General features: G+C 57.4%; 3 protein-coding genes across 3 annotated transcripts; 2 read left to right on the top strand and 1 right to left on the bottom strand.

The window, feature by feature from the left end:
- Positions 1 to 1515: 1515 nt before the first annotated feature.
- Positions 1516 to 6175, bottom strand: LOC141478573 (speedy protein 1-A-like). Its single transcript, XM_074167610.1, is given in 9 exon segments — positions 1516 to 1630; positions 1632 to 1723; positions 2255 to 2314; positions 2316 to 2354; positions 2357 to 2429; positions 2714 to 2802; positions 2963 to 3021; positions 3206 to 3326; positions 6140 to 6175. Coding segments are annotated over 9 exon segments (684 nt in total).
- Positions 6176 to 8578: 2403 nt separating this feature from the next.
- Positions 8579 to 14882, top strand: SYVN1 (synoviolin 1). Its single transcript, XM_074167609.1, has 15 exons — positions 8579 to 8710; positions 9164 to 9256; positions 10010 to 10162; positions 10257 to 10305; positions 10922 to 11025; positions 11138 to 11264; positions 12234 to 12333; positions 12410 to 12475; positions 12880 to 12996; positions 13185 to 13336; positions 13506 to 13643; positions 13805 to 13918; positions 14036 to 14222; positions 14418 to 14515; positions 14716 to 14882. Exons 1-15 carry the CDS (start codon positions 8579 to 8581, stop codon positions 14880 to 14882), a joined length of 1797 nt encoding a protein of 598 aa, XP_074023710.1.
- A 2218-nt stretch (positions 14883 to 17100) lies between these two features.
- Positions 17101 to 22208, top strand: LOC141478571 (pre-mRNA-processing factor 39-like; the record flags this gene model as incomplete). Its single annotated transcript, XM_074167608.1, is given in 8 exon segments — positions 17101 to 17209; positions 17858 to 17925; positions 17927 to 18157; positions 18620 to 18745; positions 20489 to 20607; positions 20715 to 20882; positions 21804 to 21990; positions 22084 to 22208. Coding segments are annotated over 8 exon segments (1133 nt in total), but the record flags the coding sequence as incomplete, so codon positions are not given.
- Positions 22209 to 22218: the final 10 nt, after the last annotated feature.

Raw genomic sequence — 22218 nt, 5'->3', positions numbered from 1 at the left:
GGGCTGGGACGTACATGGGACATGTGTGTATCAAGGGCTGGGACAGAGACAGAACATGCATGTGTGCAGAGGGCTGGGGACAGACATGGGACATGCGTGTGCAGAGGGCTGGGGACACACATTGGACTTGTGTGTGGAGAGAGCAACACGCTTGGCACATGTGCGTGCAGAGGGCTGCTGGGACACACGTGGGACATGCATGTGTCAAGGGCTGGGATGCCCATGGGACATACGTGTGCAGAGGGCTGGGACACACATGGGACATGTGTGTATCAAGGGCTGGGACAGAGACAGAACACGCATGTGTGCAGAGGGCTGGGGACACACATGGGACTTGTGTGTGGAGAGAGCAACACGCTTGGCACATGTGCGTGCAGAGGGCTGGGACACACGTGGGACATGCATGTGTCAAGGGCTGGGATGCCCATGGGACATGCGTGTGCAGAGGGCTGGGACGCACATGGGACATGTGTGTATCAAGGGCTGGGACAGAGACAGAACACGCATGTGTGCAGAGGGCTGGGGACACACATGGGACACGCATGGGACTTGTGTGTGGAAAGAACAACCCGCTTGGCACATGTGCATGCAGAGGGCTGGGACACGCGTGGGACATGCATGTGTCAAGGGCTGGGATGCCCATGGGACATGCGTGTGCAGAGGGCTGGGACGCACATGGGACATGCGTGTGCAGAGGGCTGGGGACACACATATGCAAGGCCAGGGGACAAAGGTGTGTTCAGGGGGCTTGAACATGCCAGGACATGTATGTGGAAGGCTTAGGGACACGTGACACGCCTGTGACACGCATGGGGTTGCCGCTGTCCCTACCTGAGCCCGCAGGACGGGTCCCTCCTCCCTCACCTCCTGAGGAGAGAAACGGGGTTGGGGGTGGAAGGGGGGGGGGGGGCACCCCCCCATCACCCCATTTTGGGGGGGCACCCCCAAACCAGCCCCCCCCCCCCCAAAGACACCCCCCTCACCCCTCCCCAAACAAACATTTATATCTATTTTTCCCCCCTTTTTCCACACACAAAACACAAAAATAGTCATTTATTGTCTTTTTTTTAATACTCCGTGTTACCCGTTTTCCCCTCTTTTCACACAAAAAAGGGGGAGGTGGGAGGGTGCTGGGGGTGGGGGGGGTCTCTGTGTCACCCCCGTGTCACCCCCCCACCCCTTTCGGCCTCACCGTGGAGGGAGAGACAAGAGTTTGGGGCTAAAAACGGGAGATATTGGGCAACGGGTAGAAAATAAGCGATTTTGGGCAAATTGTTTTCAACCGGGGTTTATAAATACGGGGGAAACGGGACAAAAATGGGGGGCAATAACCAAAAATCGCTAGTTTGCCCTGGAGAAGAGCGAGGTTCAAGCTCCGCCACGAGCGAAGGTGGATTTTGAGTTAAAAAAACCCAATATTGAGCAAAGAAAGGAAAAAAAAAAAAAAAAAGAGTGTGTTCAGGGATGTGGCCCGGACCCAATTTTGTCCGATTTCAGCCCAAATCGTGTGCGACTTCAGCGGGTTTTGGGGCAGTCGGGCAGCAGGGGGGCGCTGGGGGGGGGCAGGATGAAGGTTCCCCCCTCCTCTTCCTCCTGCTGGGGGGCGGGGGGAGGGGGGCCCCCGGCGCAGCGCGGGCAGCGGGGGGGGGGGCCGGGTGGCCCCGCTGTGGTGGGGGGGGCGCTCCCGCTGCCAGGCCCAGTGCCAGGGCTCCGCCGCCATCACCTGCGCAGAGGGGTTTGGGGTAAAAAACCACCAGTTTGGGATTTAACACCACCCCCCCCACCCGGCATTAAGGCCCGGGGGGGGGGGGCTTTAAAACCTGCTGCAGTTTTGGGGCCAAAAAGCTCCTATTTGGAGGTTAAACTCCCCGTCTCGGGACCAAAAACCTCCCATTCGGGGGTCACCCCCCCCCCCCCCCCCCATCACAGGACCAGACACCCCCCCCTCCACCCCAATTTGGGGGCCAACCCCTCCCCCCAGCGTTAATTAAGAGCCCAATTATTGGGGCCAGGGGGTTCATCGCCACCCCCACCAGGGAGCGCCTCCCCGCTTCCCTGGCAGGGGGGTGGGGGGGGGCGGCAAACCCGCCCTAAAAAAAAAAAAAAAAAAAAAAAAAAAATTCAAATCAAAATCAAATTTTTTTGATTTTGGCCAGATTTGGGAGTCTAAGGATTTGGGGTTTTTTGGAGGTTGTTTGTTTTTTTTTATTTATTTATTTTTGGGGTGAAACGAAGGGGTTTTTTGGCACCCCACCTCCTCGCAGCAGTGGCGGCTGACGGCCGCCCGGTAGCTCATACGGGCCCAGAGGCGGTCGTCGGCGTCGGAGGAAACGGGGGAAGAGCCGGCGCCCAGCGACCGCCCCAGGGCCCAGGGAAAGATCTGGTACTTGTGCTCCTCCTCATCCTCCTCCATGTCGTTCGCCAGGTACCTACGGGGGGGGGGAGTGTGTGTGTGTGTGGAAATTGGGGTGAATCGGGGGGATTTTGGGCCAATTGTGGGCAAGGTGGGGATAACAGCCCCTTCCCACCTCGGCCTGGGGGGGGGGGGGGGGGGGGTGTGTTGGGGTTTTAACCCCCTTTTTTGGGGAGATTTAACAGCATCGTTAGAACCCCCAATTCATTAGCGAACACTTAGAGCCCCCCCACCCATCCCCCATTTCGTTAATTAGCAGCAGCTTCATTAGAGCCCCCGCTTCGTTAGCCGAGGGTACGCACAGGGCGGTGAAAGAGGTTGAGGCGGGTGTACTCGCTGGTGGGCAGCCCGGCGCGCTTGAAGTACATCAGCGCCATCGCCAGCAGGTACTGGGAAACGAGGGAAAAAAAAACAGCGATTTTTAGGCAAAAAAAGAAAAAAAAAAAAAAAAAAAAAAGCTAAATTCAGGCAAAAAGGTGTTGAGTTTTGGTTTATTTTGGGTTTTTTTTCCCCTAAAAAAAAAAAATAGGGTGTTTTTAAAGGACTGACCTTATCGGAAATCCTGCAGCAGACGTCCATCGACAGGAACTCCTGCACCACATCGTCTTCTGTAAGAGGAGGAAAAAATTATTATGTAAAAATAACTTTTCTTTGGGGGAAAAAAAAAAAAAAAAAATATCCCAGTTTTGGGTTGGGTTTTTTTTTTTTTTTTTAATAACGCAGGGGATTTGGTTTTTCCCCATTTTTTTTTTTTTTTACAGGATTTCGGTGGTTTCGCGGCCGTTTCCTTACCCAACAGGCTGAAGAAGGCCTTCTCGCTCCTGGCGGTGCAGGTGAGGCTCCGGAGGCTGCTGGGGGGGGGTCTCTCGCCCCCGTGGGGGGGGATTGGGGGGGCTTCATGGAGGTGGGGGGGCTGGCCTGAGGGAGAGGGGGCTGGGCTAAAGCTCTGAGTGTCCCCAAAAGCCCCAAGACCCCCCCCCAAAAACCCGATAAATCTTTAACCCCCCCCCAAAAGTCCCAAGGCCCCCCCCCCCCCCCCCCCCCCCCCCCCAAAACCCACCGCCGACCCCAAGGCCCCCCCCCCCCAAAACCACCGCCGACCCCAAGGCCCCCCCCCCCCAAAACCACCGCCGACCCCAAGGCCCCCCCCCCCCAAAACCACCGCCGACCCCAAGGCCCCCCCCCCCAAAACCACCGCCGACCCCAAGGCCCCCCCCCAAAACACACCGCCGCTGACCCCCCAAAAGCCCCAAGCCCCCCCATACTGATCCTTTAGCCCCCCCCAAATGCCTCAAAATCCCCCAAAACTTAATCAGTTCAAACTCTGAGCCCCCTCAAACACACCGACCACTGAAAAACCATAAACCCCCTCAAAAAAATCCCAGAACCCCCCCAAAACTGACCAAGCCCCCCCAGAGCTCCCCCAAAAAGCTCCAAATCCCCGCCAAAAACTCCAGATACACAAAACACCCCAAATCCCCCCAAAACCAGACCCCTCATTCAAGCCAAACGACACAAAAACGACATCCTGAGGAGCATCTCGCATCCCAGCAGAAAATGTAGTTTCTAAAAGGCTCATTTTCCCCAAAAATTGCTTTTTCTCAGGAGTTTTGAGCGCCGGGCGCTGCCGGTTTTACCCCCATCCCCAATCAAGGAGGGCTTATTAACGAGCACTAACGAAGCAGCCCCTCCGCACCCCAATTTGCTCCTGGTACCGGCCCAAACCGCTGCGCCAAAAACCACCATTTTCAGGCTCCGGATCCCTTTCAGCCACTTCAGACCGTGAAAATTCAGCCTAAAAGGGTTTGTTGTTTTTTTTTTTAAAAAAAAAAATAAAAAATCAGGATTAATTATGGCTGAGGTGAATATGCAAATCAGCTGCTAGGGGCTTTTTGCGGAATAAGGAGGGTTTCATCCCCAAGGAAACCTCAGGATGGGAGTAACCACGCTGACCCCATTTCCTCCACCTATTTACTATTTTAAGTGATTTTAGAACAAAAAAAAAAATTTATAGAGATCAAGGACAAAAAAAGAAAAAAGCCTCACATCTTAATAAACTCGGATTTAACTCGCTCTTAGGAGTTAAATTCCAGGAATGGTGCAGAAATTCCCTCCTCAATCCCAAACCAGGGAAATAAAAACACTGTCTGCTTTCCCAGCAAGAAAAAAAAAAATAATAGTTTTCTTTTTAATTTCATTTTTTTTCTTCAATTAGTGTTTTCTATTAAGATTTTGGGTGCTGAAATTTGCCTCCTGCTGCCAAAAACCCCACGTCAAACTCTGCTGCTGTCAAAAAAAACCCACTTAAAGCAGTATCTCACACCCCAATTTCCTCACTCCCCTTTATTTATCAGTTTGGGGTTTTTTTTTTTTTGCCCAATATTTCATAATTTTTTGCATTATTTAAGCGGCAACCATAAGAAGGGGGGGGTTGAGAGCTGCCCGCTCCGTGCTTTGCAGGAGGATGAAGGGATGCGGACAACATCCAGCCGAAATTTTGCCATCAACTCTTAAAAAAAAAGTTAAACCTGCAGCTGACAGAAAATTTTGGGTCAATATTGGGTTTAATAAGGGGTTGGAGAATAAACAAACGTTATTTAGTCAAAAAAAAGCACCCCAAAGAGGGGCGTTTGGTTAAAAAAAGGGGCCCAAAAAGATGTTCGGTTAAAAAAGCGCCCCAAAAAGAGACACTTGGGTTTAAAAAACCCTAAAGAAATACTTGGTTTAAAAAAATCCTGAAGAGATATTTTAATATTGCCTATCTTTTGAGAGATTTAAAGGGTATTTTTACACCAGCCACAGGGCTCAGGTGCTAAAAAGGATGGAAAACCCAATAAAGTCATTCAGGGTTAGAATAGCTCTTGTCTCAGTCAAAGGGATAATAAAGACAAGAGATTTACCCCCCAAAACATCTTGATCTTCAATAAAAAGACAAACCCCACCTTTTTTGGCAGGTTTTATTACCTCTCCCCAGCACCCAACCTCAAACCGACCATCACCACGGGGGGGTCTCAACAACCACCCCAAAATTATTGAAAAAATAATAAAAATCCTGTTTTTATTTCTCATTGCAGGGCACTTTGGTGGGATTACCAGCACCAGCCACCAAGGCACAGCTTGCCATCTCCTCAGGACGTGAAGACATGGGGGTAGTTTCCTCACAAACTTCCAGAAGCGATAAAAAAGGAGCGTTTTTTAACACCCATATTAGGGCATCTTCCTGTTCAAAACAGTTTGTTTGTGTGCGCAAGGGCATCAAAATTTGGTTTCGGTGAGGAAAGAGGGGTGTCATTCTCCTTTCCCTCCCCCCTCAGAGAAATTTTTTTTTAGAACATTTAAAGGGCTGCACCTGCCTCCTCTCCTTTCATCCCAAGGTAGGATTTAAAGAACATAATAAATGGGGACAGCAGAGCCCTCAGAGCTCGAAATCCCCCCTCCATGTTCCCCTCTTCCCTCACCACAACAGATAAGAGTCACCGCGCCCTGCTCTCCCCCTCACATAACCACGGGCAAAAAAGGGAAAATTAAAAGGATTTACAGGGTTATTTTCACCTCACGGAACCAGGGCTCAGTCTCCCCTCAGCAAACAAGGTGGAAGGGGGTAATTTTACCTCATGGTGCCCGATTTTTCCCCTCACGAATGGCTGGGGTGGGGGGGAGGCAGAGAAATCCCCTCAGGGAGCGACGGCGGCGCCCAAGCGCCTTTCCCGCCTTTTTTCCTCTCACCTGAGCGGCGCGCGCGGGGAGGGGCTGCGCGGGCATCGCGGGGGAGGAGCCAACGTGACCCCGCCCCTCTAGCGGGCCTCGTCTTTTATAGGCCGCGCGCCCGCGGCGTCAGCCAATCAGAAGGCAGAGAGAGGAGAGGTCACCTCCCCTCTCCGCCCCGTCCTCAAGCGCCGCTGCCTGTCAAAGGCGGGGAGGCGGGACGGTGGGCGATGTTAGCCAATCAGAGGCGCGGAGTAGGGGAGGAGGCGTCGCTGATAGGTTGGGCTCGGGGGGGGGGGCAAGTGTGAAGGGTGGGGGTGCGGGCGCAGCGTGCGTTACCTCCACCCCCCCCCCCCGAGTGGCCGGGTGAGGCACTTGGGTGGTTTCTGAGTAAAAAAAAAAAAAAAGAGCAGGAAAAAGGCTGTGAAGCTCCTAGAGGGGACACAAACCCATCGAGTGTGATGTGAGGTATGAAAAAAAGGCAAAAAAAGGCAAATCTGGCCCAATTTGGGTCTCCCCAGGTGGCTGAGGGAGCCTGAGGGCCCGCCGCCAGCCCGCGAAAGGGGGAACGGGGGGTGGGTTATTCCCCCCGCCAAGGCCGCGCCGTGAGGAGAGCGGGGAGGGCTGAGGCCGAGCGCAACTCATCGCGCCTCACCACCCTCCCCTAGCAACAGCCGCGGATTAACCGGCGCCGCGCGGGGGATTTTTCTGATTGGCCGAGCGCCGCGCGGGCTGGCCAATGAGAGCGAGACACGGGACCCTTGGCGTTCCCGCCCACCCAAGCGCCGGCTGCGGGGCAGCTCGGACCGTACCAAGTGCGGGCGTGTGTGTGGGGGGGAGCCCAACGGGTTTGGGGGGGGGGGGTTCGCCGTCTGTGGGGGGAAGGCGGGGAAGGCAGACCCTCATCATCTCTCTCGGGAGGAGCCGTTATGGGGGAGCGGGGTGTTGGGGGGAGGGAGTAGCGGGGAAGTGACCCCACACCGGTTCCCCCCCCTTCCCTGGCAGCGGGTGGTGCAGCCCGGGCGGAAGTGAGGTGTCGCGCGCTGAGGCGCTTCCGGTGGAGGAGCGGCCTGAGGCGGGGGGGGGGGGTAGCGGCGGCGGGGCTCGATCTGAGTGAGTGCGGGGCGGGGGGGGGGGGAAGAAAGCGGCGACGACACCGGGGCCTGAGGGAGGGGGCAGTGTCGGGGGGGCTTGGGACGGGGCAGTGTCGGGGGGGCTTGGGACGGGGCCGGAGAGAAAGGGGGGGGGCCCAGGGGGACAGGTGACACGTTGGGCCCCTGGTGGAGTAGGGGGTGTGGGGGGGGCGGGCGGCGCGGATAATGGGGGGGGGGGGCGGGCGCGTCTAGGGCTGTGGGGTGGAAGAGGGGCACGGGGAGGGGTCACCTGGAGGGCTGGGGGGGGGGGGGGCGACCCACGGGGGGCAGCTGGAGGATGGGGGTGTGTGACGAGGGTCTTGGAAAGATTGGGGGCGCTTAGAGGGGTAGGGGTTGGGGGGGACACAGGTGACTTGAGAGGGTAACAGGGAACATGGGGGGCAGGAAAGTTGGGGCCCGAGGGTGGTCGGGGCGTGGGGGGCTGGGGTGTGGAGGGGACATGGGGGACACCTGTAAGGGGTAGGGGGGACGTGGGGGGCACCTGGAGGTCTGGGGCACAGAGGTGGGGGCGTTGGGGACATTTGGGGGGGTGGGGGGGATGTGAGCGGGGACACGGGGGTTGGGGGGTTGGGGTGGTGACAGAGAAGGGGGTCTATGGTGTGAGGGGGGATAGGGGACCTGGGGGGGACAGGGGACGTGAGGAGGGGTGTGGGGGCACCAAGTGGGGCAGGGGGGGGAGTTGGGGGGACATCGTGGGGGCAGGAGTCGGCAGGGGCCAGTTACAGGAGGGGTGGACCGACTGTCACCTGAGGGGGGGGGGGGACACGGGGGAGGGGACAGAGAGGTGTTGTGACCTGGTGGGGGGGTGCCTGAGCCCCACTGCAGGGAGGGGGGGGGGCGTGGGGACAAGGAGGTGGGGAGAGAAGGGGGACAGGGAGGTGACACTTGGGGGAGAGCTGAGGGTGGAGACGAGGAGGTGACATTTGGGGGGGAAGAGTTGGGGATAAATAGGTGATATTTGGAGACGTGGGAGAAGGGACATGGGGACGTAGCAGCCGGTGACGTCGAGCATGTAGGACACGGGCTGGTGGCACCGCTGGGAGCGTTTTTGGGGCAGAAAAGCTCTATTTGACGTTAGTGGGTTAAAAAAAAAAATAAAAAAATCAACTCGGTGGCAACATCGTTAAGTTTTAGGGTCTTGTTTTCCTTTTGCGCTGAGAAATCACCCCAAAAAGGGCTTTCCGTCCTGAAGACGTGAGAGCTGCCCGATCGATCCTCGATTTTACACTAAAATCCCCCTTTTTTTTTTTTTTTTTTTTTTTGGTCCAATTTGCTGGGTTTTCGTCCGGCAGGCCGAGCCGGGGAGATGCTCTGCACGGCGGTGGTGATGGCGGGGAGCCTGGCGCTGACGACGGCGGTGGTGGCTCACGCTTATTACCTGAAGCACCAATTCTATCCCACCGTGGTTTACCTCACCAAATCCAGCCCCAGCATGGCCGTAAGTTCATTTAATTAGCGGCGGGTAATTAATTTGCATGGTTGGAGGAAGGGAAGGGGGTGGGAAAGGAGCCTCCTTGGGGGGGGGGGGGTGGGAGTTCTGGTCGTGGCCCACTTCTGCTTTCGGGTCGTTTTCCGTTTTAACGGCCCGCCCCGAAAACACCGGGGACCCCCTGGGGAGAGCGAGCGGCTGCGCCGGGAGCCGCTGCGGGGCCCATGGGAGCGCGAGGAAGGTGGGAAGACGCCGCTGCTGCCTCCTCCTGCCTGCGTGGGCAGCCCCAAAACAGGGTTGGGGGCTGAGCCGGGACCCGATCGCTGCCTCCTCCGTCCCCTGGGACCCCAAATCTGTGGCGCCAAACCACTCCTCTGCATCCGCTTGTCACTGAAACGTGTTTCGGCTCCTTCCCCGTCCCTTCCTTCTCCTCCTGATTTTTTTTTTTTCCTCTCCCGGCAGGTTCTCTACATCCAGGCCTTCGTGTTGGTTTTTCTCCTGGGGAAATTTATGGGCAAGGTGTTTTTCGGGCAGCTGCGAGCGGCGGAGATGGAGGTGAGTGAGGACGGGGAAGGGTTTAAATTGGGCGCCGGGGAAAGGCAGATCTGGTGCCGGCATCGATGCTGCTGGGGGAGGGTGTGTGCGTGTGTCAAAGCCTGAAAGGACATGGGGATACTGAGGGTTTTTGGGGGGGGATTTTGTACTTCGAGAGGCTTTTGGTGCCATTCTGGGGGGGATTTTGGAGCCTGAGAAGTCTTTAGTGCCCTTTTGGGGGGGGATTTTTAGAGCCCGAGAGGTCTTTAGTACCATTTTTGGGGGGATTTTGGACCTTGAGGGGCCTTTAGTGCCATTTTGGGGGGCGTTTTGCACCCTGAGAGGCCTTGGGACCCATTTTGGAGGGGGGGGAGATTTTGAACCCTGAAAGGCCTTTGGTGCTTTTTGGGGAGAATTTTGAACCCCAAGAGGCTTCTGGTGCCATTTGTGGCAATTTTCAACTCTGAGAGGCCTTGGATGCTTTTTAGGGGGGAATTTTGAACCCCGAGAGGCTTTGGTTGCCATTTTTGGGGGGATTTTGGATCCTGAGAGGCCTTGGGTGCCGTTTTCAGGGGGGATTTTGAACCCCGAGAGTCCTTTTTGGTTCCATTTGGGGAGGACTTTGAAACCCGAGAGGCTTTCGGTGCCATTTTTGGGGGGGATTTTGAACCCCGAGAGACCTTTTGGTGCCACTTTGGGTTGAAAAATGGGGGGGGGGGTGAAGGCTGCGGGGGGGAAGCCCCCCCTCAACCCCTCACCGTCCCTTTCCCTCAGCACCTCCTGGAGCGCTCGTGGTACGCCGTCACCGAGACCTGCCTGGCCTTCACCGTCTTCAGGGACGACTTCAGCCCTCGCTTCGTCGCCCTCTTCACCCTCCTCCTCTTCCTCAAGTGCTTCCACTGGTTGGCCGAAGACCGGGTGGACTTTGTGAGTGCCGCCCGGGGAGAAAAACGAGCCTAAAAAAAGCCTTTTTTGGGGGAAAAACCTCAACCTTTTCACCTTTTCTCCACCTTTTTCGCAGATGGAAAGGAGCCCCAACATCTCCTGGCTCTTCCACTTCCGTATCGTCTGTGAGTATCTTGTTTTTCCCTCCTGCCCGGCCACGGGCTCGTTACCGTTTGGCTCGTTGCCGGCAGCTGCTCAGGAGAGATAATTTCGGTACCTCATTTGCATACGATCGGGGGAAGAACCTGCTGCAGCCGAGTGTGTGACCATCGGTGCCCGATAAACCTTATCGGGGCGGCCTCGTTAAGGAGGGAGCGCTAACGAGGCTACAGAGGGAGTGGGATGAGGTTGTTTGGGGTTTAATGAGCGCCCGCTTTTCCAGGTGGGAAAAATGAGGCCGGATTCACAGCAAAATATATTCCTGCTTCCGGAGAAGGGGATTTAGGGATGTAGAAATCATCTTCTGAAGGAATTTGGAGGGGTTTTGGTGAGACACGAGGACTCAAGATGTGGCTTGAAGCAGAGGGGGCTTCAAATGAGGCAGCCTCGTTAGCGGGATGCGTTAATTCAGCCCTTCATTAGCGCAGAGCCCTTCAGCCCCTCCCTGGGATCAATGCTCTTTGAGGGTCCCCCTTTTCAGGGTGCAGCCCCTGGAGCTGTAGGTTTTTGGAGGTCTCTGCCCAACTTGGAGGCTCGTTATCTCCTCTCCTCGTCCTGATTCCTTTCCCCTCCCTGCTGCAGCCCTGATGTTCCTCCTGGGAATCCTGGATTTCCTCTTCGTTAACCACGCCTATCACAGCATCCTCACGCGAGGAGCCTCCGTCCAGCTCGTCTTCGGCTTCGAGGTAGGACACGGAGGTTCCTCGGGGACGGACAAACCTCCGCATCCCTCCCCGGGATGGACAAACGGCTCCTCGGCCGGTTCCTCACACCCTACCGCGCTCTTCCTCCCCGCAGTACGCCATCCTCATGACCATGGTCCTCACCATCTTCATCAAGTACGTCCTGCACTCCATCGACCTGCAGAACGAGAACCCCTGGGACAGCAAAGCTGTCTACATGCTCTACACAGAGCTCTTCACGGGTACGTTCTCCTCTTCCTCTCTCTTTTTTTCTTCTTATTCCACCCAATTTTGAGGTTTGGGGGTGGGCTTTCCCATCTGGGCGTGGCCCGATAAAGCTTGATACGTGATTATGAAGCTCAATTAGCTATTAGATTAACGAAGACATGACGTATGGGTGATGCTCAGCAGCACCTGAAGGTCTCATCCATCTTTGGTAATGATCTGGATGATCTCGAGCTGCTTTGTTGGTGGTGCCAAAGCAGGAGGAGTTGGCTGAGGCTCCACAGGGTCACACCACCATCCAGATAGGACCTTTTCCAGCCGGAGAAATGGTTTGAACCACGAGTTCAACGTGGTTTGAATCACGAGGTTCAACGAAGGGATGGGCCACGTCCAACAACCGCCGGCACCAATCTGGTGGCCACCAGATTGAGCACAAGCCAAAAACAAAGGCCAACTATGTCCTGAGAAGGTTTCCAGCAGGTTGAGGGAGGTGATTAAGGGGTGGTGAGGCCACACCTGGAGATCTGAGTCCCCTTCTGGGCTCCCCAGTCCAAGAGAGACTGGGACCTACTGGAGAATGTCCAACAAAGGGCCATCAACGTGGTGAAGGGACTGGAGAGGCTGAGAGAGCTGGGACTGGTTGCTCAGAGAGGTGGTGGCATCTCCATCCTTGAAGATACTCAAAAGTTGTTGGGTCCTGGTCTTGGAGAAGCACCTCTTGGTGACCTTGGAGGTCCCATCGTTCCTCAACCAACCTGTGGTTGCCCAAGAACATGGGACCAGGTGACCTTGGGGGTCCCATCCCGCCTCAACCAACCTGTGGTTGCCCAAGAACATGGGACTACATGACCTTGGAGGTCCCATTCCACCTCAACCAACCTGTCATTGCCCAAAACATGGGACCAGGTGACCTTGGAGGTCCCATCCCACCTCAACCAACCTTTGGTTGACCAAGAACAAGACCCTGATGTGCTTCTTTTCCCCAGGCTTCATCAAAGTCCTCCTCTACATGGCCTTCATGACCATCATGATCAAAGTCCACACCTTCCCGCTCTTCGCCATCCGCCCCATGTACCTGGCCATGAGGTGAGTTGACTTCGGCACGTTCTCCGGTGCCACCACGACGTGGACTTCATCCCACCGGTTCCATGTCTCCTTTCAGGCAGTTCAAGAAAGCGGTGACGGACGCCATCATGTCCCGCCGGGCCATTCGCAACATGAACACGCTGTGAGTAACGCGACAAATGCCCTTTTCCACCCCTTCTTGGGCGCTTTCACCGTCCTCGGTGTCTCCTCGGTGGTTGCTTTGTTGCTTTTGAGGTGGAATCCACCTAAAAAAAAAAAAAAACAAATTTGAGGAAAAGGTCTCATTTGCTGCATGGGAAGGAGGTCGGATGGACCCTGTGGGGTGATGGGGTCGTTGATATCTCAAGCTCCTCCTGCCCAAATACCTTCATTTAACCAAAAATCTGGTGGATCACGGTGAGGAGAAAGGGTTGGGGGTTGGTGGGGAAGGACCTAGAAATCCTTTCGCCTTCCCATGTCCTCTTTGAACCCCTAAAATGGTGGGAAATGGTTTTGTTGGGTTTTTTTTTTGCTGGGGTTTTTCACCAAATTCTCCTCCCGGCGCAGTTACCCCGACGCCACGCCGGAAGAGCTTCAGGCCATGGACAACGTCTGCATCATCTGCCGCGAGGAGATGGTGACGGGTGCCAAACGGCTGCCGTGTAACCACATCTTCCACACCAGGTGGGTGCTTCCCCCCCACCCCGTAATTTTGCCATTTCTGGGTTTTTTTGGTTTTTTTTTTTTTTTTGGTCTTTCCCAGTTGGGTGGTGGGGGGAAATACCAGTCCCTCTCGGTGGTGGCGCGATGGTGGTTTGGTGGGACAGGGTGGTGGGTCTTTGCCCGTCACCGATATCCCCTCTCCTCCCCAGCTGCCTGCGGTCGTGGTTCCAGCGCCAGCAGACGTGTCCCACGTGTCGCATGGACGTTCTCCGGGCTTCCCTCCCGGCACAGCCCCCTCCCGACCCACCGGAGCCAGCCCCACAGCCCCCACAGACCCCCCAAGTCCCCCAGCCCCCCAACTGTGAGTCTTCTTTGGGTCCTTCCATGGTAGAACCGGTGCCACCAACCACCGGTGACCCTTCCGGGGTGACCTCTTACCGACGGAACAAAGAGGGGTTTTCTGGGGTGGGGGTGACATCCCCCCCGGGGAGGGTTGCAGTTCTCACCACCCTCTTCTTCTTCCTCCCCAGTTCCCCAGGGGATCCTCCCCCCATTCCCACCGGGAATGTTTCCCTTCTGGCCACCGGTCGGTCCCTTCCCGCCCGTTCCCGGCGTCCAACCCCCCAACGGCGCCGAAAACTCCGCGGCGAATCCCGGTGCCGCGTCGGGTGAGTTTTCTTCATCCCCCTCCCTCCCCCCAAAAAAAAAATCCATGGGGTTGGTGCTGCCAAAATGGGACAGACGGGGACACACACACACACACACACACACGCACACACGCACTCCTTCCTCCCTCCTCCTCCTCCTCACCTCCCTCTTGTCCCCACAGCCCCCAGACCCGGTGACGCCGCCGCTCCAGCCGGATCGGAAGCTGCGGCGGGGACGGTGCCGGCGTTTCCTTTCCCCCCGCCGTGGATGGGGATGCCGTGGCCGCCTATTTTCGGTAAGAATTTTTTTAGGGGGGTACGCGAGCGCGTACACACACACACACACACACACACACACACACACACATCCCCCCCCCCCACACACACACACGCACCCCCTCTCCTCGCCGCAGGTTTCCCCCCGATGCCGGTGCCGCCGGCGGGTTTTGTGGGATTGACGGAGGAAGAGCTTCGCGCCATGGAAGGGCACGATCGGCAGAACCTGGAAGCGCGGTTGCAGTGTCTTCAGAACATCCACACCCTCCTGGACGCCGCCATGGTCCAGATCAACCAGTACCTGACCGTCCTGGCCACCATCGGGTAACTGGGAAGGGGGGGGGGGGGGGGGGGGTTGGTTTTTTTTTTTGGGGGGGGGGTGTGTTTCAGAACCAACGGGCAAAATCCCTGGTTACGGCAAAGCCCCCCTCCCCTCAAAAACAAACCCCCCCCAAAAAAAACGCTAAAATTGCTTACAAATTGGATTTATCGATTTAATTATTTTTTTTCTCCCCGCAGGACGCCCCGACCCGCCGCTCCCCGGCCCCCCGATGAGGAACACACACCCCCGCGCCCCCCCGCTGGCAACGCGGCCACCGGCTCCGCCGCGGCCACCGGTGCGTGGCTGGGAGGGGGTGTTGGGGGTCGGCACCGCCTTTAAAACCCAAATTTCCCCTTAAATCTCCCAAATTTGCCCTTCTGGGGGCAAAAACCCTGCTCCCGGTCCTGCCGGCGCTTCAAACTGGGTTTTACTGGTTTCGCTAAATGGGTGCTTTTCTTCCTCCCCTCCCCACCGCCCCCCCCTAATTTTTCCCAGACCCCCCCCCCGCGCCGGGGGGCGCCCAAGAGGAGGAAGAGGAGGAGGAGGAGGAAGATGACGGCGGCGCCGCCGAAGGCTCCTCTTCGCTGGACGAACCCGACACGGCCGAGCTTCGCCGCCGACGGCTCCAGAAACTGGCGGCGCCCCCCACGGCCTCGCAATGACGTCACCCGCGACGCCGTTTTGGGGCCGTTTCGGGTGTTTTTTGGACCCTCAGGCGCCACCAGCCGGACGCATTTCTTTATATTTTTTTTTTCTGCCTTTTTTTCACCCCCCCCTTATTTTCCACCAAAAACCCCTCCCTCCACCCCCCAGAAGCAAAATCCGGTCCCCGGCGGCGCCCCCAAAACATTCCCGGCTCCTTTTTTGCCGCGGCACCATGGCAAAAAAAAAATCTGCATTTCTTGACTCCTTTTACCCCGTTTTTCCCCCTTCTCACCCCAATTTTCTACCTCTCCCGCGAGCCGGGAGCTGGCGGTGGCCTGTTTTGGGGGAAATCTGCCTGTTTTTTGGGGTCACCCCGCCCCCCCTTTTGGCGCCGTAATTAAGGACGGGGCCTTTGATGGCGGTGACGGTGACCGAGCGGGTCAAAATTGCTCAAAATCACCTGTTTTTCACCCAAAATCTTCTCCGGGCTGCTCCCGGCTGTGGAGTTGGGGGGGGGGGGGGGGGGGCATCAGTGCATCCCCTCCCAGTCACCGCTGGGGGGGGTGGGGTGGGGATTTTGGGGGGCACCCCCCAGCTTTCACCCCCCCCCACCCTCCCCTCCTCGTTAGCAAACGAGCTCGTTAACAGTATTAACCCCACCCCCCCGCGGGGGAGCTGCTTCCCACACCCCAACAACCCAACTCCCCCCCCCCCGCCTCCTTGAAGCCCCTCGGGCAAAAATGGCACCAACCGGCCCCCCCGAATCCTCCACCGCTCCCTGACCAGCGCCACCGTGCCCCCAAACTGGTTTATACTGGTTTATACTGGTTTCGCTTTGCTGACGGTGCCGGGAGGTGGATTTTTTTTTTTTTTTTTTTTTTTTTTAGGGGGGGTGGGGGAGTTTCTTTTGGTCATTTTCCGCCTCCTGACAGCCCCATTTTGGTCTCGTTTCCTTGCCTGGTGACGCGGTGACACCCCCTCCGCCCCGGTGACACCCCCCTTTCGGTGACACCCCCTCCCCCACCCCCCCGGTGACACCGCGACGCTTCAGTGCCTCTTTGAACCGAAAAAAAAAAAAAAAAAAGGGGGCTTCCAGGAGCCCCAAAATCTCAGGGAATTAAACCGCGGGCGGAGGCGGCGCCAACCAGAGCCTTTTTTTGGGTCAAAACCCGGCATTTTTGGCCCCCAAAGCACCGGCAGCGAGGGGGTGGCAGGGGAGGGGGGGGACGGACGGGGAGGAGGTGGCAGCGAGGGGAGATTCGGGGGGGGTTTTTTGGGGTGGGAATGCTTATTTTTAGTAACGAGGCTGATTTTTCCTTTTCCTTCCCTTTAAATTTTGGGTGCTCGTTGCCCCAAAATTGAGTGTTTTAAGGAGGAATTTGGCACTAACGAAGCGGCGACAGGAGAAAGATGAGGGGCCGCTTCAGGGAGTCAATTTTTTTTTTTTTTAACCTCTAATTTATTGTCTTTTTTTTTTTTAACCCTTTTGAGCCAAATTAAGGAATTTTTTGTGGCCCTTTCTGTTTGATGCTGAGGTGGGGGCGGGGTTGGTTGTTTGGATTTTTTTTTTTTTTTTTTTGGTGGATTCCTCAAAATTCCCTTCGTTTTGGGGTGAAAACCCCCCGGGAGACGCACCCGGGCGCTCGCCTTGGGGACGCTTTGACTCCCAAAACCCCTCCCTTTCACCCCAAAACTGTTTCCTTTCCCTTTCGGGCGGCGTTGGAGGAATTATTTAATTTGTAAATAATGTATAAATTTTTAATAGCTTAATTGTAAATAACGGCGGAATAAAGGTTGCAGTAAAGCTTGGCCCTCTTCCCTTGGTTCAAGATGGCGGCCGGCCACTCTAGGCCCCCTACGCCGTCTCTGTGGTTCCCACCCCGTGGTTTCCTCCCCTCTGATTGGTCAAGAGCCAGTTGACCGCTCTGCTCTGTCTTCCCCCCTCCCCACTCTCCCGGAGTCTCTATGGTTTTCACAGAACCTCCAGGCCCTTCTGGCATCCCTTTCCCTTCCGCGTCTCTATGGTTCCGGAAGAGAAACCGGAAGCCGCTCTAGCCCGTGGCTGCGTCTCTGTGGCTCCTCCCGCCCAACGAGGGGCGCTGCGGGCCGCTGGCTGCGCCTCTCCCACCCCTCCCCTCCCGCCGCCGCTCTGGCCCGCCGCTTCCTCCTTCTCGCTGGTGCCTTCATCCGGGTCCCTCGAGCCGCGCCTGCGCGCTGAGGCGGCGGCGCGACGAGATGGCGGCGGAGGGGCCGGAGGCTCCGGCCAGTCCCGGCCGCGGCGGGACCGAGGGGACGTTGGGGGACGGTGGGGACGGCGGCACCGCCCCCCCCGGTGAGCCGGGAGGTGGGGGAAAAGGGCTTGGGGGGGGCGCGGGGGCGGGAGGGGAAGGTGTGGGGGGGGAGGCATTGGGGGACTGAGGTGAGGTGAGGCCGGGGGGGGGGGGGGGGGCGGGTCTGAGGGGATTTTGGGGAGGGGAGAGGTGGGGAAGGGGGTGTGGGGTTGAGGGGGGGGGCTGTGGGGCAGGTCTGGGGGCCGATGGGACTTGTGGGGGGGCGAAATAGGGATCAATTGTGGGGGAGGCTGTGGGGCGGGGGATGAGAGGGGAGATTAATGGGGCGGGATGGGGTTGAGGTGCCGCAGTGGGGCATAAAGCGGGAGGGGGTAGAGCCGGGGGGTGATGGAGGGGGGCACCAGAGCTGTGGGGTGCCCCCCCCCAAGGGACCTTAGGGTTGTGGGGTGCCCCCCCAAGGAACCTCAAGGCTGTGGGTTGCCCCCCAAGGCACCTCATGGCAGTGGGGTGCCCCCCCCAAGGGACCTTAGGGTTGGGGGGTGCCCCCTACAAGGGACCTCAAGGCTGTGGGGTGCCCCCCAAAGCACCTCAAGGCAGTGGGGTGCCCCCCCCAAGGGACTCCAGTCGGGTTCCTGGGTCCCCCCCACCCATGGGGCAAGGACACCCAAGTTTAACGGTGCATCATCGTGTCCCCCCCCCAGCCCCCGTGGCAGAGCTGCCGCCCCCAGCCCCCACCCCCACCGAGGAGGAGCCCAGCGACGCTGCTGCCCCCCCCTCCCATCCCACAGAGCTGCAACGGCGCTGCCGTCGCCCCCCCCGAGCCCGAGGAGCCCCCCCCAGCCGCTCCTGAGGAGCCTCCGCCCCCCCGGGAACCCGAACCCCCTGCAGAGGAGCCCCCCCTCACCTACCCCCCCGATTTCGAGAAGTTTTGGCAGGCAGCGCGCAGCAACCCCCACGACTTCACCGCCTGGACTGAGCTCCTCCAGTACGTCGAGCAGGAGGTAATTAAAATCTTCATAAAGATACCCCCCGGTCTCGTTAAAACCTTAATTAAAACTTGCCCTGACCCCCCCAGACCATTAAAACCTTCGTTACAACTCACCCCGAGTCTTCAGCCCCGTTAAACTTCCATTAAAACTCATTCTGAGTCAGTGGCGCCGTTAAAACCTTTGTTAAAACTCACTCCGAGTCTCTGGCCCCGTTAAACCTTCGTTAAAACTCCGCCTGAGCCACCGGCCTCGTTAAAACCCTAATTAAAGCCCTAATTAAAACTCACCCCGGCGTAAACCACATGCAATCCTCCACTGCCCCTAGGCTGCTTTTCCTCGTCACGGGGGTAATCCCTCTTGCGTAATTATTAACTTCGACTAAGAAACGGGTTATTGGAAGACTCCGATATTAAGCTGCTGTTGTGGGATTGTGATGAAAATGTCTCGTTTTACCCCCAAAAAAAACCTGCGCAGAACCACCTCTTCGCCGCCCGCAAAGCCTTCGACGCCTTCTTCGCGCACTACCCCTACTGCTACGGCTACTGGAAGAAATACGCCGACATGGAACGGCGCTTCGACTGCAGCCGGGAGACTGAGGAGGTGTGCTGGGGGGTCCCCCCCCTTGTTTTCCCCTCCTTGGTGGGCGGACAGGGGCGTTTTGGGGGTCCCCCCCCCTTATTTTCCCCTCCTTGGTGGGCGGACAGGGGCGTTTTGGGGGTCCCCCCCCTTATTTTCCCCTCCTTGGTGGGCAGACAGGGGCGTTTTGGGGGTCCCCCCCCTTATTTTCCCCTCCTTGGTGGGCGGACAGGAGCGTTTTGGGGGTCCCCCCCCTTGTTTTCCCCTCCTTGGTGGGCGGACAGGGGCGTTTTGGGGGTCCCCCCCCTTATTTTCCCCTCCTTGGTGGGCGGACAGGGGCGTTTTGGGGGTCCCCCCCCTTATTTTCCCCTCCTTGATGGGCGGACAGGGGCGTTTTGGGGGTCCCCCCCCTTATTTTCCCCTCCTTGATGGGCGGACGGGGCATTTTGGGGGTCCCCCCCCTTATTTTCTCCTCCTTGATGGGCGGACAGGGGCGTTTTGGGGGTCCCCCCCTTATTTTCTCCTCCTTGATGGGCAGACAGGGGTGTTTTGGGAGTCCCCACACTGTTTTTGGGGTGCCACCCCCCGTTTTCCCCTCTGATGGGTGGACAGGGATGTTTTGGGGGTCCCCACTCTGTTTTTGGGGTATCACTCCCCTGTTGACCCTCTTTTTACCAGGCTAACAGACATCTCGGGGTGTTTGGGGGGTTCTTGGGGTGTTTTGGGGGGGTCTCTATCCTGTTTTTGGGGTGTCCCCCCCTATTTTCCTCTCTTTGATGGGCGGAGAGGGCTGTTTTGAACGTCCCACCCAGATTTTCCCCTCTTTGGTGGGCGGACGAGGGTGTTTTGGGGGTCCCTGCACTGTTTTGGGGTGTCACCCCCCTGTTTTCCTCTGGTGGGTGAACGGAGGCGTTTTGGGGGTCCCCACACTGTTTTTTGGGGTGTCACCCCCCCTGTTTTCCCCTCTTTGGTGGGCAGAGAGGGGTGTTTTGGGGGTCCCCACACTGTTTTTTGGGGTGTCACCCCCCCCTGTTTTCCCCTCTTTGGTGGGCAGAGAGGGGTGTTTTGGGGGTCCCCACACTGGTTTTGGGGGGTCACCGTCTGTTTTGCTCTCTTTGGGCAGATGGGGGTGTTTTGGGGGTCCCTGGGGTGTTTTGGGGCAGATGGGGGTGTTTTAGGGGTCCTTGGGGTGTTTTGGAGCAGATGGGGTTTTTTTTGGGGGGTCCCTGGGATGTTTTGGGGCAGAGGGGGGTTTTTCAGGGGTTCCTGGGGTGTTTTGGGGCAGAGGGGGGTTTTCAGGGGTTCCTGGGGTGTTTTGGGGCAGAGGGGGGTGTTTTGGGGGTCCCTGGGGTGTTTTCGGGGTCCCTGGGTTGTTTTGGAGCAGATGGGGTTTTTTTGGGGGTCCCTGGGGTGTTTTGGAGCAGATGGGGTTTTTTTGGGGGTCCCTGGGGTGTTTTGGGCAGAGGGGGGGTGTTTTTGAGGGGTCCCCGGGGTGTTTTTGGGGTCTCCGCACCATTTCTACACCACATTTCTCGGCAAAACGGGGTTTCCAAACAATTTTGGGGTCTTTTCGCTCCCAATTCCAGCCCCGCTGGAGCCGTTTTGGGTTGTTCCACCCCATTTTTTTTTTTTTTTTTTTTTGCCGTGGGGCTGGGTACCCCAAACTTTTGGGGTCCCCCATCCCATGTTGGGGGGGGGACAACAGTTGGTGATGCTCGGGGGGGGTGTGTGTGGGGGTGTGTGTGTGTGTGTGTCCCCACACTCCAGGTGTTTGAGCGGGGGCTCCAATCCATCCCCCTCAGCATGGACCTGTGGATCCACTACATCTCCTATCTCCAATCCACCCTGGACATGAATCTCCCCGAATCCACCCAAAAAATCCGGGGGTAAGTGTCGGGGGGGAGGGAGAGGGAGGTGACAGGGAGGCTCCAGAGGTGACATTGTGTCCCACCTCCACCGTTTTTCTGCCCCCCCCTCCCTCCAACCCTGGCAGCGTCTTCGAGGCGGCGGTGGCGGCGGCGGGGATGGATTTCCGCTCGGATAAACTCTGGGAGCTCTACGTGGAATGGGAACGGGAACAGGGGGACCTTCGAGCTGTCACCGGCATCTACGACCGCGTCCTCTCCATGCCCACCCAGCTCTACAACCACCACTGGGAGAAGTAAGTACCCCCCCGGAGTGGGAAATACCCCCCCCCCCTCGGTGCAGGAAATGCCCCTTTGGTGTGGGAAATACCCCCCGGGCGACAAAATACCCCGTGGAAAATAATATCTGAGAGAGTAAGATATTCCTGGAGGCAAAATATCCCTCTGGAAAATAGCCCCGGGGGTAAAATAACCCCACGGAAAGTACCCCCGGGGGCAAAATATCCCCAGGGAAAATGCCCTCGGGGGAAAATGCCCCCATGAAAGTACCCTCGGGGCAAAATATCCCCAGGGAAAATAATATCTGAGATAGTAAAATATCCTGGGGGCAAAATATGCCTGTGGAAAATAGCCCTCGGGGGCAAAATAACCTCGGAAATAACATTAGGGGGGTAGTAAAATACCCCCCAGGAGCAAAATATCCCTGTGGAAAATACCCCCAGGGGCAAAATATCCCTGTGGAAAGTACCCCCCGGGGGCAAAATACCCCCCCGGACAGTACCTCCCGGTGCAAAATACCCCCACAGAAAGTACCCCTGGGGGCAAAACACCCCCAAGGGCAAAATATCCCTGGGGAAAATACCCCCAGGGGCAAAATAATCCCACAGAAAGTACCTCTGGGGCAAAATACCCCCCCGGACAGTACCCCCAGGGGTAAAATACCCCCGCAGAAAGTACTCCTCGGGGCAAAACACCCCCAACGGCAAAATATCCCAGGGCAAAATATCGCTAGGGAAAATGCCCCGGGGGGCAAAATACCCCTACAGAAAGTAACCCCAGGGGGAAAAATATCCCAAGGGCAAAATATCCCTGGGGAAAATGCCCCCAGGAAGCAAAATATCCCAGAAAATACCCCCGGGGCAATAAACTACCCCCCAGAAAATACCCCAGGGTGGATTTAGAGCCCGGTGTCGGTGTGTCGTGTGTGTGTGTCCCAGGTTCAAGGAGCACGTTCTCCACAACCCCCCCAAGGACATTCTGTCCCCGGAGGAGCTTCTCTGGGTCCAGTCCAAACTGGCCACCGACCCCGTTCCCAAACCCCCGGAGCCGGAGGGGACGGAAGCGCCACCGGGGGAGGATCTGCCCCCCGGGGTAGAGGGGAAAGCGGGGGCCACCGACGCCCAGGTAAGCACCCAAACGGGGAGGGGTGTGTGTGTGTGTGTGTGTGTGTTTGATGTCCTCCCCTAGTTTCCCACCCACCTCCCGTTTGATTCCCAGGAGGATTTGGACCAGGAGAAGATCCGGGAGCTGGTGATTTCCATGCGGCAACAAATCTACGCGCAAAACGAGGCAGAAGTCAGCAAACGCTGGAATTTCGAGGACGGGGTACGTCGCCGGGGGGGGTAAAACACC

This window comes from Numenius arquata, unplaced genomic scaffold, assembly GCF_964106895.1.
Source record: "Numenius arquata unplaced genomic scaffold, bNumArq3.hap1.1 HAP1_SCAFFOLD_1218, whole genome shotgun sequence".
Taxonomy (NCBI): Eukaryota; Metazoa; Chordata; class Aves; order Charadriiformes; family Scolopacidae; genus Numenius; species Numenius arquata.
Note: the sequence above shows the minus strand (reverse complement) of the source record. Positions and strands in the feature narration are given on the sequence as shown.

Excerpts from the sequence above, each read along its gene's own strand:
- SYVN1 (XM_074167609.1), top strand. The coding sequence starts at position 8,579 with ATGCTCTGCACGGCGGTGGTGATGGCGGGGAGCCTGGCGCTGACGACG. Across the intron at positions 13,337-13,505 it reads AGTCCCCCAGCCCCCCAACT|TTCCCCAGGGGATCCTCCCC; the intron begins GTGAGTCTTCTT and ends CTTCCTCCCCAG. Across the intron at positions 13,919-14,035 it reads GCCGTGGCCGCCTATTTTCG|GTTTCCCCCCGATGCCGGTG; the intron begins GTAAGAATTTTT and ends TCCTCGCCGCAG.